At 43.3% G+C, this 15,371-nt stretch overlaps 2 protein-coding genes across 2 annotated transcripts in view; one reads left to right on the top strand and one right to left on the bottom strand.

Annotated features, from left to right (window-relative positions):
• Positions 1-11,520, top strand: part of DLGAP5 (DLG associated protein 5) — a 22,473-nt gene extending 10,953 nt beyond the window's left edge. Inside the window, 13 exon segments of the mRNA XM_009635185.2 lie at positions 1-2; positions 4-153; positions 569-690; positions 773-902; positions 1,305-1,390; positions 2,005-2,165; positions 3,723-3,815; positions 5,004-5,214; positions 6,390-6,639; positions 6,984-7,041; positions 8,725-8,893; positions 9,300-9,349; positions 10,365-11,520. The exon segment at positions 1-2 is cut by the window's left edge and continues 105 nt beyond it. Of these exon segments, the coding sequence (XP_009633480.2) occupies positions 1-2; positions 4-153; positions 569-690; positions 773-902; positions 1,305-1,390; positions 2,005-2,165; positions 3,723-3,815; positions 5,004-5,214; positions 6,390-6,639; positions 6,984-7,041; positions 8,725-8,893; positions 9,300-9,349; positions 10,365-10,487 (1,605 nt within the window). The 3' untranslated portion in view covers positions 10,488-11,520.
• Positions 11,521-13,401: 1,881 nt separating this feature from the next.
• LGALS3 (galectin 3) lies at positions 13,402-15,369 on the bottom strand (the record flags this gene model as incomplete). Its single annotated transcript, XM_035890722.1, has 4 exons — positions 13,402-13,633; positions 14,350-14,518; positions 14,784-14,872; positions 15,088-15,369. Coding segments are annotated over 4 exons (696 nt in total), but the record flags the coding sequence as incomplete, so codon positions are not given.
• Positions 15,370-15,371: the final 2 nt, after the last annotated feature.

The following is a 15,371-nucleotide window of genomic DNA, read 5'->3' on the forward strand; positions in this document are numbered from 1 at the left end:
AGGGAGACCCAGAACACGCTCTTTTGCACCTCAAAACTTTGTGTTTCAGCCATTAAATGGATTAGCAACCTACAAAGTTAAACCCATGACTCCTTCTAGGGCAAATGCATTTTTGACACCTGATGCCTTCTGGGATTTTTCAAAATTTCCAGTGTAAGATTCTTTATTCTAATGGCCTAAAATACAAGTGAACCTCTCTGTGATGCTACAGAAAACACCAGCTTTCTATAGAGAGATTCCCCGTGTAACAAATTGCGGTGTTCTTGAAACACCTGATCCTCATGGCTGCACTTGTTGCTCAATCAAATGTGGACTTAATACAACAGCAAAAAAGCTATATAATCTATAATCCTGCCTATGCCTTAAAGTAAAGCAGCTCCATATATCAGGGCCTTGTGCCATGTATATCTATGCAGAGATTTATTAATTTTAACAGTAATTGCTTGCAATCTAGTGTTGAATGTAAGACAGCCTACCAAATGGGGTATTTTTGTGTATCTGACCATATTTGACATCGGTTTCTCCATGTGCCTTAACCCTAAATGTACTCTGTTGTTGTTGTTTCCAGTAATTTAGTTGAAAAATCCAGTGAAACTAAGGCACAAGAGCCTAATTTAAACAGTGAAATTTCACCTGCTGGTAAAGGCATTCAAGAACAGCAAATCACTACAAGTTTGAAAGGAGAAAAGGGTATGAAGTTAACATTTAGTTTATTGTTCTCAAGTTTTTGTTTTTCACCAGAATCTGAACAAATGCCTTCCATATTTTTCAGCAAGTGAATTGGATGAGAAAACTTCTGTTCAGAGATCAAATGAAACCATTCCTGTCTCTACGGATATAACAGTGCTTGAAACAAAGTCAGATGATATAAGAGAGCAAGAGCATGATGTGCCCTACTTCAGGTTTGTGTTCAGTTATTTCACTTCTCTGTTCTGAGGTCCTTTAACGTGAGTAACGAGACATCTTGTAAAGATTAGCTTATGGTGGTTGGTGTCTGTCAGCAGTGACACAGTGTCAGCAGGCACACATTCCTAGCTCCCTTTTTGTATTGCTAGTGCAAGTAAAGAATATAAAATCCTGGAGACTAACACCTTGTCCTAAGGAACACAAGCTTGAAAGCAGTAGAAAAGAAATTGCATCTCAGCCAGTCAGCAAGCTACAAGAGTCTAGCGGCTGCTGCTCAAAGACAGTGTAGCTTCTGTGAAAGCAAAAGGATAGAAACCATTAACAGTCACAAGTAGTGACAGCAGTTGGAAAATTCTCCAAAACCTGATTATTTTTTTTCAATATCACTTTATTTTTAGAAACATTCTTCAGTCTGAGACAGAGAGGCTGATGTCTCAGTGCCTCCAGTGGGATGGAAAATTTGAGCTGGACATTCCAGAGGATGGTAAGACTAAACTGTAACAGGCATTAGAGGGGGTGTTATGGTAACTGAAGGGGACAGAGGGAAGTAAGTGTATCTGAATATATTTGCAAAATAGCACTGTCTACAGCACTTGGTAAAAGTTGCATTAGATGAAGTTTAGAGTTGCATCTGCCTGAAGACAAAAAGGCATGCTGTATCTCTTAACACTAAAACTTATGTGTAGTACTTGACATGATAGTGGTTGACACCAAAGTGAACTAAGTGCCTGTTGAAATAGTTTTTCTATTGTCAGTTTTAAGTATATTTAAATGTTGCAACTTTAACCAAGCTGATTTTTTTTAAAAATAAAATTAGGTTTTAATGTCAAATAAGTGTCTTTATCTGAGAAAATGAAGATGACTTGTCAATGCTTATCTTGTAGATACTTAGGGGGATAGTAACATTTTTCTGAAAGAAGCAAGCTTAGAGCAGTTCAGTGGATAGGTATGCTCCATCTGAATGTTATTGCAGGTCCACAATAGGTGAAGTTAGTGCAAACAAGAAACAAATTCCAGACTCTTTAAATACTTATTTAATCAATTATGAAATGATGGATTATTCAAAGGTGTACTTTATTGTTTTCTTGTTGCTATCAGCTAAAGATCTTATTCGCACCACAATTGGTCAGACAAGACTGCTGATAGCAGAAAGGTTTAAACAGTTCGAAGGACTGGTGGATAACTGTGAATTTAAGCGGGGTGAAAAAGAAACAACGTGTATGGATTTAGATGGATTTTGGGACATGGTTAATTTTCAGGTACGTACTTGCATGTTAACCTACTAGAATAAAGTTGATGGGGTTATTTGAGCAATGGATTGAAACTATTCTTTTGGGGTTTGAATATTCAGATTCTGGGGTTTTTTTTAATATAAAAAATGCAGGTCCTTGTTTAACACTTTCTGATGGTGAACAATATCAGCTGGTATACTATGATTTATAATTCACAGACCTATTCATCTGTCATGTATTCTTGTGGCCTGTCTGTCTTGGTTTTTCTGTGGAATCAAGGCGTGTAATCAAGTCTTATTCTGGTTTGGAGTGAGGATACAGTTGCAGTATCTACCTGAGCCCAAAGCTAGGAGCTTTTGGAAATTTCCTGGAGCTCACCTGGAAAGTAGGGGTTCTGTGTTTCAGTCTGAAAATAATGCAAAAACTACAATAATGTTATTTAGGGTTGAGCTTAGGTGGTAGAAAACCTTCATCTCTATTTCTCTTTTGGTGCTTTCATTGTTTTCAGAATTAAATACAATATTCTAAAAGATCAAAATAGCTCTCTCGACAGTATTTGTAAATCAGCATTCCACAAAGAAACTTGTAACTAGTTAAATCAAATGCAAAGATGGATTTATTGTTAAGTTCCTAGTTGACCATCTTTAATTCCCTCCAGAAAGCATAAGGGTTTGACCTGCTTATATGTCAGAGATACTTGAGGGGAACTTTGCTAGAGCCTGTAACCTGAATAAGAGGATTTACCTTTGCTTACTTTGTATCTGGGAGCCACTTAAGTCTCTCCTGAGCATCCTCACCTTTTCCCTTGGATAAATGTGGAGTAACAGAATTGCTGACTCTGTCCCTTTTTGCATTTGATTTTCTGTTTGTCCCCTCTGAGTTTCAGGGAAGATGTCAAGGACTTGTCGCTTAAGTGACCGGTCTGCTGTACATGTAAGCCTTACACATGGCCTTACTAGCAAATGAGGCAAGTGTCTCCATTGCAAAGCTTAAGGAAAAAAACCCACCCTGTTGCATTATCAGGGAGGAGGTAATGCTGCAGAGCTAGTTTGTCTCTAGTTCACAGGGTGTCACGAACAAGCACAAACTGCATCAGGAAGCTGTTCAGGCCAGCAGTTTAAAAGAGCAAACAAGCTTGCATGACGTGTTTTCTACATAATGGAACACCCGTGCTTGTTTGGTGTAAAAACGATTACTCAATGTGTTCTTTTGCATTCCTTAAATGTGACTGTTGTCCAAATGCTTATGTTCAGCATGAGAACAGGTTGTAAACCAGCTCCCTCATTTAAGATATTAGATCTTACTGAATGATTCTGTACTTCCACTACTAACCTTTAAACTACAGAAATGATACCAGTCTTGTCATCTGATCTGAAGCTTGTGTATGTTAGCATAACCTTCATCTCAACTGTATGAGAACACTTAATATTGGTTGGTGTTTTAATGTGCTTCTGTATTTAAAGCAAAAGTACTTAAACGCATAACTGTGCTTACATTTGTTACCTGATTTTATGAAACACTGTTCTGTTGTGAATCTGAGAAGTCTTGCAAATTAAACCTGGACTTTTCTGGGATTTCCAACAGATAGAAGATGTGAATAAAAAATTTGATAATCTGAAGAAACTTCAAGACAACGAGTGGCAACCACTTGATGTCCCAAGCAAAGCAATCGTCGAGGTATGACTAGCCCCTAAAGCGGGTCTCCTAAGGCTTCAAGATGCAACAGTGTGTTGAGATATCTAAAGTAACTAGCAAGCTGCTATTGCAGTAATGAATACTCCTCTTAAATGGAAATTCCTTCTAAATCCCTACTCATCTGGCCGCTTTAGATGTTAATGTTTAAAAATTCAGTGAAATTCCTCTCCAGATGCACCCTTCTCCCTTGCATCTCCCAAGTGCACTTGTATTAGCTGGTGTTTGTAATGATAGTTGCCTCTTAGGAAGATCGCTAAGAATTAACAGTGACTCTTTTGGAGTTACTGGACTCTTTGCTAGTAAGGCAAGTCTGTTAAATTTAGAATAGAAATATACCCTTCAGATGTAGAACACTTTCTCTGGGCTGCTGGTGTTGGCACTGACTTAACTGGAAAGGAAACCACAGAGGAATTTGGCAGTGACTGCCAGTTTTGAGCTGCGAGTGCTAAATTAAATGGTGTCCCATTGATACGGTACCATGGGTAGCATGATACTACTAATTCTCTAAGCACAAATGGTTCTGGTGCTATCCAAAATAAGTTACTGTGTATTGCAAGATAAGCTTTAATGTAAGCTGTTCTATCTACTCCTTGGAATATATAGTTGCTTCTAATGACTGAATATGAAGTCATATTCATGTTGCGTAAACACCATCCAGTTCCTTGAGACTGCTCAACTAATCATAAAAATGATATGAAGGTCAATAAGAAACTCCAGGCACAGGAAACTGCAAGGAATGTAGTCTGTGTGAGCTGCCCATAAATGCCAGAACCCTACGGATGGTACAAGACACAAAACTTCCTTGGAAAAACTGAATACCAGGAGAGACTTTGCTGGCTGACCAGTGTCTGTCCTGCAGTTACTTTATCTCCCTGCCACTAGGAGTCCCTGTATCCCGCTGTTTTAAAGAAATGTTAACCATCATCGTTAGAAAAAAAACCCCGTAGTATTTCTGAACTGCAGACTTAATATGAAAAATCCTTAATATTGTCATCACAGACTAACCTTAATAGCTGCGTGGCAGTCCAAGACATTCTGGAGATGAACGGAGACCTTGTCTCCAGCATGCCTGTTGCTGTCTCTGTGTGGCCAGCAGCTGTGTGGATGTTCATGTGCAATTGCTTCTATCTGAAGCTTCCAGATGTGAGCTAGACTTTCTTACACTTTCAGAAAAAGACTATTCCCAACAGAGTGTCTAAACCAAAGCTGGGGGCGGCTGCAAGAACTGCTGCCCGAAACCGGTTTGCTGCTATAAAAGCAGCTATGAGGGATAAAATGAAGCATGATGGAGCTGCCAACGGTACATGTCAACCAGAAGTAGAAAAAGTGGTTTTTGAAGGAGGATTTTTCAGAATTGAAAGCCCTGTGAAAACCTTTCCAGGTGAGTGAAGCTTAATCATGATTTTTGTGACCTGAAAGTACTGAAGAGAATTTGACCAATCTCACTGGGGAGAGGAATAATGCTGTTTATACTGGATACAACTCCAGTACTGGACACAATTAATATTTCAACTGGTGGTTAATTATGTCAGGGATCCAAAGTAAATTGTTCCACATGAATGTACTGATCAGAGTGATTATGGCAACATGAAATCTATGCTTACACAGAGAGGTAAAAGCAGCTGGTTCATGTTTTTTCAGCGCGTGTCTAAGAATAAAGTTTTAATCTGAGTGTTCCCAGACTTAGCTGACGAACCTGTCCATCAAAGTCAATGCAGGCTAATGTTCTCGATTTGTCAGACAGGAATTGGGATTTTTTTGGACTAAATCTCTTGCAGTGCTGTCTTCAAAGCTGCAAATAAAGTATACCTGTAATCTGTATTCACGTTTAAAAAGACTGTAACATAATTCCAGTCTGACATAAAAGCTGTTTAATAGGGTTTTTTGAGCAAATGGTCAAAATAAAAACTTATTTTCGGTATCTATCTTATTGTGATCTGTGCAAAGCCAGTATTTTCAGCAATCCTGGATTCTTTGGGAGCCATCCTGCTTCTCTCCCATTGCTAGTTTCATACGTTGATCTTGAATTTCCCAGTTTATTTTTTTGCGTAGATCTCTCTCCTCATTACAAGACCAGCATTTTTTTTCGTATGCCTCTTGTTTAGTAGAGGAGACTTTCTGAAAACCTTTTGAGCCCCACTGGGTCTAAGCAAGATCTAGCAGAGAATCTGTTAGAAGAATCAGTTCTGAATCTGTGTGGGTTTAATTCTATTAAAATGATCTAGTGTAAAAGATGGAAATTGATGACAGCTTTCACCAGATGGCCTTTTTAGTAAGAACAGCAAGTCTCAGTATTTCAGGTTCTTTGTGAGGGTATAGTTGTTACTAAATTGCTTAGCTGGAGGTAAGGTAGTTTTGTAACTTACTGACCTACTCCTGTCACCTTTTTTCAATTTCTCCTTGCAGCGTGTATAAGATTTCAATGTAATGTAGAATTTGTATAAGACAATTCAGCAAGCAGAAGACAATAGTGTTCCTAGCTAGAATCCAAACAAACAGTTAATTTCATCTTCTGGAAACTGCTGTAGTAATGAAACGCTAAATGTGCTTTTTCAGGCTTGCTTTCAAAGACACCTTGCAGAACTTCCCAGCAGACTTCTGAAAAACTGGCAACTCCAAGATCATCCAGCAGAGCTTTGCTACAGAGCATTCCTTCTGTTCTTTGTAACCCTGAGGATACAACTGCAAAACAAACAACACCGGTGCTCAAAGGCTTCCACCCGGCACAAAATTTGAAAACGCACCAGTTTCCCCCTGGAAAAACTCCCCTACTGGAAAATCTCCCTGGTGGTTTTCTTGAACAAAGGTAGACATGTTAAGGCAGTTCTTAATTAACTTTGTACACATATAGTTTTAACTGAAAGAATTAATATTAATACCCATTAAATGTTAACCTTCCAATTTGGCAGTGATAAAGGTTCCAAAGACCTTGTGTCTTTTCCTTCCCTCAAGAAAATATTAAGAATTTTGCCCAAATGTCATTTTACTGCTGGGGTAGAAGTTTATCAAATTTTCTGGGCAAAAAATATAGCTGACCAGTGCCAAACAAGCAAGTGTAATTGCAGAAGAAATTGTAATATCAATTGGGTAAGTCAAAAGAAGATTTGAAGGTGATTGAGAAGAATGAAAACATTTTGGTCTCCCTTTCAGCATTTCTGTAGTTGCAGAAGAACACAGTCCTGTTGCTGGCACAGCAGAGGGAACTAAGGTAAGTCATGCGTAGTTCATCTACGTGCTTTAAATATTTTGTTATTATTAGCAAACCAAAAAAAGTTCTTTTTAGTAGCCCCAGACACTTGGATTTCTGATCAAATCGTTGTTTAGATATCTTGTGTTCCTCAGGCTGGTGCTTTTTCCTTCTCAGTATGGACTTAGATAGGGACTGCTGCAGTTTGGGGACCTTGTCTGGCTCTCTGGGAGTGATCTTTTGTTGCCTGCTGTATGATGACGCTTGTCCCTTGAGCAAGCAATGTTCCTCTGAAGTCTGCTATCTGTTTTCTAGTGTCAATTTTTTTTAAATGCCTTTGTATTTGGGGACTGTGACTAAAGGCAACAGTAGCATTTAGCTCTCTGGGTCCTCATGCTGCCGTAGCAGAGCATCGGGCTGTTGCACTGTTTCAAGGTATGGCAAGAGAAGTGTTCCTAACACAAGTATCGGAGTTCAGAAGTGCATGCCCCGAAATGTTAGGACAAGGGGAAATGGTTTTAAACTAGAACAGGGTAGGTTCAGGCTAGAGGTAAGGAAGAAATTTTTTACAATGAGGGTGGTAAAACACTGGCAGGGGTTGCCCAGAGAGGTAGTGGAGGCCCCATCCCTGGAAACATTCAAGGCCAGGTTGGATGGGGCTCTGAGCAACCTGATCTAGTTAGCAGTGTCCCTGCTCACTGCAGGGGGGTTGGACTAGATGACCACTAGTGGTCCCTTCCAACCCTAAACATTCTATGATTCTATGATTCTATGTCTGGGGACTTGGTTGGCATGCCTACATTTGAGTAGCCTTAAAAAACCAGAAATGCAGCCTCCATAGTTGAGATGATGCTGCGCTACTCTGTGAAAGCCAGGGCTTTGCAGCGAATCATCCTTTAGTACCTTTCATTGGAAATGGGGTATCTTAATTTTATTTGTTACTGCTTGGATCTGTGCATGACTGCAGCAGTCGTTTCCTCCCCCCACCTCCCTGTATATTTAATATATATCTATAAAAAATAATAATCTTGGCTACCAATTTGTTCGCAAGCCTTTTACTTTATTTGTTCCCTGTCAAATGAGAAATTGCTTGTTGGTGATGTCACTCTCTGGGGAAAACTGGTAATCTCTAATTTTCAGTCTTGCTGATAGGTTTTTTTCTGGAGGGTAAAGTCTCATTAGAGAACATCCTCAGAATGTTTTTGGCACTTTAAGTTCAAAATCTTCTTTCATGTGAAAGAACTTCCTTTATACTGCCAAAGAGATTATCGAGCTTAGCAAGGGTGTTTGGGAAATGCTTAATGTGCAATGGATCACGGTGTTAAGCTACGAGCCTTGTTCTGCCTGTCCTTTGTATCGTGCCTGGAGTTAAAACCCTCTCTCTCCTGAACTGTCAATAAAAACTGCAGATTAGATGTATGGGCTTGGTTTGATGTAACAGGGATGTGCTGGTTTCTGTAAACTCACATCCCTCCAATATCCTGGCTACCTTTTTCACCTTTGTGCTTCCTGCATCAAAAGCTGACAAACTTCCTTTTATTGCAGACAAAACAGAAAATAAGAAAGCTTCCTTCCTAGTGTCATAGGTGCTGCCTCCTGTCTGTCTGATTTCACTGATGCTTTCCTTTTGGCTCTCTGGGAAGCAAATATAGCTGTTGCAGCCATCTTGGCGGGCAAGAAACAGTTAAAATTCCTCTTTTTCAGGTGCTGGAAAATGCTAGCAGTGAATCAAAAGTAATGGATGGCATGGAAGAGATGGAACTGTCTACTGCAGAACAGCAAGGGCAGGATATTGTCATGTGCAGTCCGGAGACAGAGACCTGCACAGGGACAAACTTTGCTCAGTCTGGAGAAACAAAAATACATCAGACAGGTGTGTATCTGAAAGCTGCTTAGTGTAGCTCCTCTGGTATTGCTGGGGCCTTATGATTATTTTAAAGTTTCATAATGGTCTAAACATGACTTTTTGACATCACCGTTAGTGTGGCTTTGTTCATCTATGCATGCTCTTAGCAAAACCTCCTTTGGCTCGTAGGACTTAACATGGGTGTTGCACATGAGCCAACAGTGCCCCCCGGATTTTTCTGTGTAGTTTCCATGTGATATATGAAGGAGAAAGCTAATATAAAAGGCTCCAGGTAGAAGTAAATACTGACAGTTTAGGGGGTTTTATTTTTCCAGTAAATGCAGAGAGCAATACTGGGTTTTTATCTTTGGCAGCATCAGACTACCTTAAAAAAAAAACAAACCCAACCAAACAAAATATTTTTATTTTTCAGATGTTTCATGTAGTGATTTGACATCCACTTGCAGAAATCCTTTTGATACGGTAAGCTGACCTTCAGGTTTATTTGCCTAGGACAATCGGCATGTTACGGTACTGTTAACCTTTCCTACAGAATCAGTTACTGCTCCAAGTAAATTAACTCTGCAAGATGTTATCAAGGCAATTCATATAATGTTAAATATGAGCCCTGATTCTTGGCTCCCTGCTCGGGCTCACGCTGTTATTCCTTACTGCACGTGATGAGTGTAGGATGAATTAAGACATTTGTAACAGAAGAATGTCTGATTCTTATCCGATTGATCCTTTAATTTGCATTTCTTGTGGATTTCCTCGTAAATATTTATGAACATAATGAATAGCCTGGCCCTTTCCTTCCACTTTCTTCTTGGAGTTTTCCAGGTCTGTTTTTCCTTACAGCTTTATCTTTTAGAGCTGGAAGTAAGAGTCAACAGGGAAAAGCGGGTGTGCAAAAACTTTCAAATTGTTAAAAGAATTTGGGGGTATGGTTTTGTTGGTCCTGTGTGAGAAGTCCTCTTTAAAATACGGATTATGGCTTGAAACGGACCACATAGTCGCTTCTTATTTTACATCTGGAAATAAATTTGCAAAATTAAGAAAGTCCACGGCACTTACAGCGGTGATTTTGAACTGTGGCTGTTGCTTCGAAACAGAATCGTATATAAGCAAGCACATTTTAGTACACTTAGCGCATCTACTGAATCGCTGCGGGTTTCAGATCCGGCCGACGGATCCGCGCTTTGCTTATCCTAAAGGTGCGACGTGTCCACAGTACGGAGGGAGAGGCAAGAGAGCTGCACGCTTCTCCGGTTCTCTTGTCAGAGCATCTTCTGCTAGTTTTTGTCCCGTGATGTTTAAGTGGCCTCTGAAGCAGGCAGGCACCTGATGTCCACGAGCCGTTGCCTGACAATAATTATGGTTGGTCTGGTGTTTGTGTAGGTGTCATTAGAGAAAGAGGAATTTGCTGTTGGCTTACGTTGTGTGTGTCACTGCAGAGGTGCTTTGCTTCAAACACTTCACTGTCTGATTTCTCCCACAGCCAATGCTGGATGCTGAGCTTCCCTTCACTCCGGTCAAGAGCAAAGCCCAAACGTTTGCAGCTGCTGAAGCACTCAGTGACCTTATTGTATTTTCTCCCCTTTCTCCTTCTGGGGGAAAATGAAGAGCGACTTGAAATTCAAAATGTGTAAATTATTTTAACCAAAAAAAAAAAACCAAACCCCACAGAGGCTATCTGGAATGCAGTCTGCTACCCTTCTGAGTGAATGAATACCTGTAGTATTTTGTAGTGGAACTTAGGAAAATATTTTGTAATGTTTTATGGTGCGGTCACTGTGCACTGCAAGCACTGTGGTGTGTCAGTAGCGGGGTGTTTGCTGTACCCAGTGATTGCATAGGCTGACTACAACCGGAAATGTTTTTATTTTTGTATACTTTTGTGTATTTCCTGTCTCCTTCAATTTGTGAAACTATTCATCTTCAAGCTGTTCTGTCCTGACCTTACTTACCCCATGGATGATTACTACAAGAGACCTATCGGGGTAGCTGTATCCGTGCCCCATTTCTGGTGCGAGGGCACCTTCTGGGGGTAGGACTCAGCCTGGTGCCTCCCCCCGAGCACAGTTCCATACTCACATCGCTGTCACGAGGGAACTGCGGCACCCTTAGGCTCCTGGAGTTTGTGCATTCACAACTGCCTGGTGAGCAGCTGTGGCAGGGATGGGGGCAGGCAAATCTTTCCTGTGGGAGTCTTCCTGGTGTTTAACAACCCCTTGCTTTGCAGTAGTAGAAACTATCTCAGAACACGGATTTTAAAGCCAGATAATACCTTTCTCTGGCAGTGCATTAAAATAGGTATTGATCATTATTTCCCTTAAGGACACAGTTATCTATTGACTATCTTAAGTAGCTTCAAGCCAAACCCTGTTCTCTTTGCTTCTTCATGTGAAAATCTTTTAACCTCTGTCTCTGAACACTTGACACGTTAACCTCAGCCTCTCCTCGCATCTTGTTCCTTATGCATTCTCCTGTCGGGACTGTAATATATTTATGCATAAGGAGCATGCCAGTTACATATACGCTATATTTGAGGAGTAGTATTAGAGTACCTCCAGTTGTTATATTTTTAACAAATACCTGACTGGGCTTCTTCTTGTAATGGTGGCCTTAGTGTAATATACACATTCTTCCGCTAGGCTTTATTTTAAACCAAAAAAAGGTAATTCAGATCCCTCAGCAAAAAGCATTGCCACTCCAGCTGGGGGAGCTCGCCTGACTTAGGTTTTCACCTGGAAGCTGTGTACTGATTACACTGAAATAAACAGAGGAAGCTCCTGTGCCTTGGTGTTACTGTGCTGGAATTGACTTTCTTCATTACTAAACTCCAGTTACATGGATCATTTCAAACAGAAACCTTGGCTTGCCTGCTCTGTTCCGTCATCGGCGCTGCAGTGAATAGCGGTAACGAGGGGTTTCTGACATCTGATGGGTTCGCTTGAGCCGATGTTAGCAGCGTGCTCATCGAGGCTGCTGCATCTGCTGGAAATTTCAGCGCTGTGCTCGTTGAACCTTGGCATCGCCAAGTGTAAATGAAGTGACTGTTATAAAAAGAGCACGAGACATGCCAAAGGGATCCTTGAAAACTCTACTAGTGGCTATTGCGCTGTTCTTGTTTTGCAGACAAGACCAGGAGAATGACTCACAGTGGAGGGAACATACATTTTTTTATTTTTTTTTTTTTAAACCAGCGTGACTCATGGGGTGAACTTGCCACTAAACCTCCCCACCCTTGAAACCAGTCTTGACTCATGCAGAAGTAATGAGGGGAGAGAAGCTGTTGTGGTTTAACCTGGCAGGCAGCTGAATGCCAACCAGCCCCTTGCTCACTACCCCCCCCTGCAGTGGGATGGGGGAGAGAATGGGGGGGGAATAAAATCTGTGGGTTGAGGTAAAGACAGTTAATAAAACAGCAGAGGAAAAAAATAATAATAATGGTAGGAGAATGTACAAACCAAGTGATGCACAATGCAGTTGCTCACCACCTGCTGACTGATGCCCATCCCATACCTGAGCAGCGATTGCTCTCCCCCTGGTCAACTCCTCCCAGTTTCTATACTGGGCTTGAGGCCCTATGGTCTGGAATAGCCCTTGGGCCAGTTGGGGTTGGCTGTCCTGGCCATGCCCCCTCCCAGCTACTTGTGCCTCTGGCAGAGCAGGGGAAGCTGAAAAGTCCTTGCCTGGTGTAAGCACCACTTAGCAACACCTAAACATGTGCGTTATCAACATTCTTCTCGTACTAAATCCAAAACACCAGCACTGTGCCAGCTGCTAGGAAGCAGATTAACTCTGTCCCAGCCGAAACCGGGACAGAAGCACGAGGCTCACGACCTGCTCCACAGAGCGCGTAACGCTTGTACAAACTGGATCTCCCTTGGGAGGGAAGTGTGTTCAAGACAGGCTGATTTGGCCCACCAAAGGGGCAGAATGGGCCTTTGAAATGAAGGAGAGGGGTAACTTTCCTAGCCATGGTCTAGGGGAGAGGTTTTGCTTCTTCCCCTTGAAATACCTCATTCTGGCCAGGCTCAGAGGCTCTGTTCCCTGTTTTCCAGTGTTTCCTAGTGGACAACTTCAGGGAGGCAACGCTTCCATGAATTCTGCACAACCCATCGTAGCCTGATTGTGTTGCTCCTCCTCCGTGCAAGGAACTTAAGTCCTTTGCTGCCCTATTTCGATTCCTTAAGCACAAAAGGAATAAGGAATTCTACCCAGCAGAGCAGCTGAGGCTCAAGATACCACGCTGCTGACTGCTGCCTGGTACTCGGAGAAGGTGGGGTTGAAGGTTGTGGTCCTTGTTGGCAGGACCGGTGGCAGCGCGCCGCAGGCTGCTTTCCCAAGTACTCGTACTCCCCTCCATACAAACCAAACTGCCCCTAGTCGTCGTCCTTTGGCAAGGAGATTCTTTCTCTCTACAGTTCAGATGCTTCCCCATTTGAAATTGTCTCACTGGAGGACGCCGTGTCTTTTGAGATGATATTGACAACAAATTCTACTTGTGAAAGTACGTTTATTACCTCAAATTATTCACGTAAGAAGGCAGTTCTGTTACAGCTGTATCAAGAGCACTGAGTTTGCGTTAAGATGACGCCACCGTAGTTATATCATGGTCGGCGTGACGCTGGTGAGGGTGACGTCCCCAGCAATGCAGAGTTTGGTGACCTCGTTCAGCCGCTTCTCGCGGAAGCTGTACTGCAGCAAGTGGGCATCATTGACCGCTACCTTGAAGTGATCCACCTCGCAAAGGATCTGGAGCTGGAATAAACACCCCCCCCCCAAAAGACAACCATTGCATTTGTTCTGGGAAGAAGTTTTAAGCCACAGACTTGAGCAGGCTGGCGCTGGCTAAAGGCTGCTGCCAGCCAAGTCCAGAAGATACGTGGCCGAGCCGGTGCGGGAACTCTCGGCTGCAAAACCACCGGTCCCCTTTGCCTTCCTCAAAGCCCCGCCGTCCTCTTCCTCCTTTGTGTTTTAGCCCCCAGTTTCTGCCTCCTTGTGCCTACGACAGTCTTTTCAAGAAGCAGCACCGTACGGTTCACGCAGCAAGAGCCAAATGTGAACCTGTTTTGCAGGAAGCTTCTGAGGGGAGCTTGGCCGCTAACGGGGGCAATGCCTTACAGAAACCTGCCCAACGACTGCAGAATGATGGCATAAGTAAGGAGGATTTAATAATAAATGGGAATAACAGAGAATTTATAGCCCAGGCACCTGGCCCTGCAGGAGGGGTTAAGAAGGGAAGCACAGTGGGCGGCTGCCCCGAAAGCACCTCTGGGTGCTGATGCTGTGCAAAAGCACCAAGGCCATAGAATCACAAAATCACAGACTTGTTTAGGTTGGAAAAGACCTTTAAGATCATCGAGTCCAACCGGTCCTTGCCGTGAGTCTTGTGTCACAGCCCTGACCGAACCCTCCTAGCACGCCGTGCGGGAGCTGTTGGTGCATTAATACTAAGTTGGGGGTTTTTTTGGTACCTTGAAGGGTTTTCCAGCTTCAAATGGAAACCGCGGAGCTGTCCTCTCCTCCTTTCCCCAGTTATTCTGGAACATCGAATTACAGACGATGACTTTCCTGTTGTCTTCATTAAAGCGGGGATTGAAGTGGAAGGCAATATCGTTCCCTTTCTTGAAATCCAGTGAAAACCTGCAAGGACAGTACCCAATTTGCTCCTTTTTCTACGAAAGCCCTGGACTCTGTTACAGGACTTGCCAAAAGTAGCAGCAAGCTGGCAGGGGAAAAAAAAAACCCACCACAGACCCTGTTGGGCAATGACAGGGCATTTACACATTTATTTTGTGTAATATTTGATTTTACACCAGGCATGTGTTATTGGGGAATGGAAAGCAAATTCCAGCCCCCCTGCTCCATCCAGCAATGCCCCACGGAACCCCACCCCCCACCCCCGTACCTGTTTGGGTTGGGGTTGATGCTCCCCGTGATGGTTATGAGCAGCCGAGGGACGAGTCCAGCCTGCAGGGGCAGCTCGAAGGGGACTTTCTGGGAGACAACGGGGGTTTGGTGTTAGCAGAAAACCACATCCAAACCAAATGCTCAGGCACCGGCTGGCTCTTGGTGTGACAACACACCGGGGCAGCCCCGTGGCACAGTGACAACCCGTGCCATCCCCTGCCCCGGGGACAGCCAGCCCCAGGTGCCTCCCGTGGGCAAGCAAAATCAGGCAGGAACCCCTTATAATATGATGGAGCCATTACCATCGGAGGAGCCGGTCCCCCCTGCGGAGGAGGGGGCCCAAATCCAGGGCCACTGGGTGGTTGTCCTGGGGCAGGATACGGCCCCGGTCCTGCTGGTGCTCCAGGGAATGCTCCAGGTGCTCCCGGATAGGGTCCGTGTCCTGCTGGTCCTCCAGGATAGGGCCCTGGTGCTCCAGGATAGGGCCCCGGAGGGCCAGGGTACGCCGGGAACCCCCCAGGAGCCGGTGGCTGGTTGCCCCAGGAGGGCCAACCTTGGGGCGGGGGGGCAGAGGGAGCGGGGTTGC

Source organism: Egretta garzetta, unplaced genomic scaffold (assembly GCF_000687185.1).
Source record: "Egretta garzetta isolate BGI_Z169 unplaced genomic scaffold, ASM68718v1 scaffold3, whole genome shotgun sequence".
Lineage (NCBI taxonomy): Eukaryota > Metazoa > Chordata > Aves > Pelecaniformes > Ardeidae > Egretta > Egretta garzetta.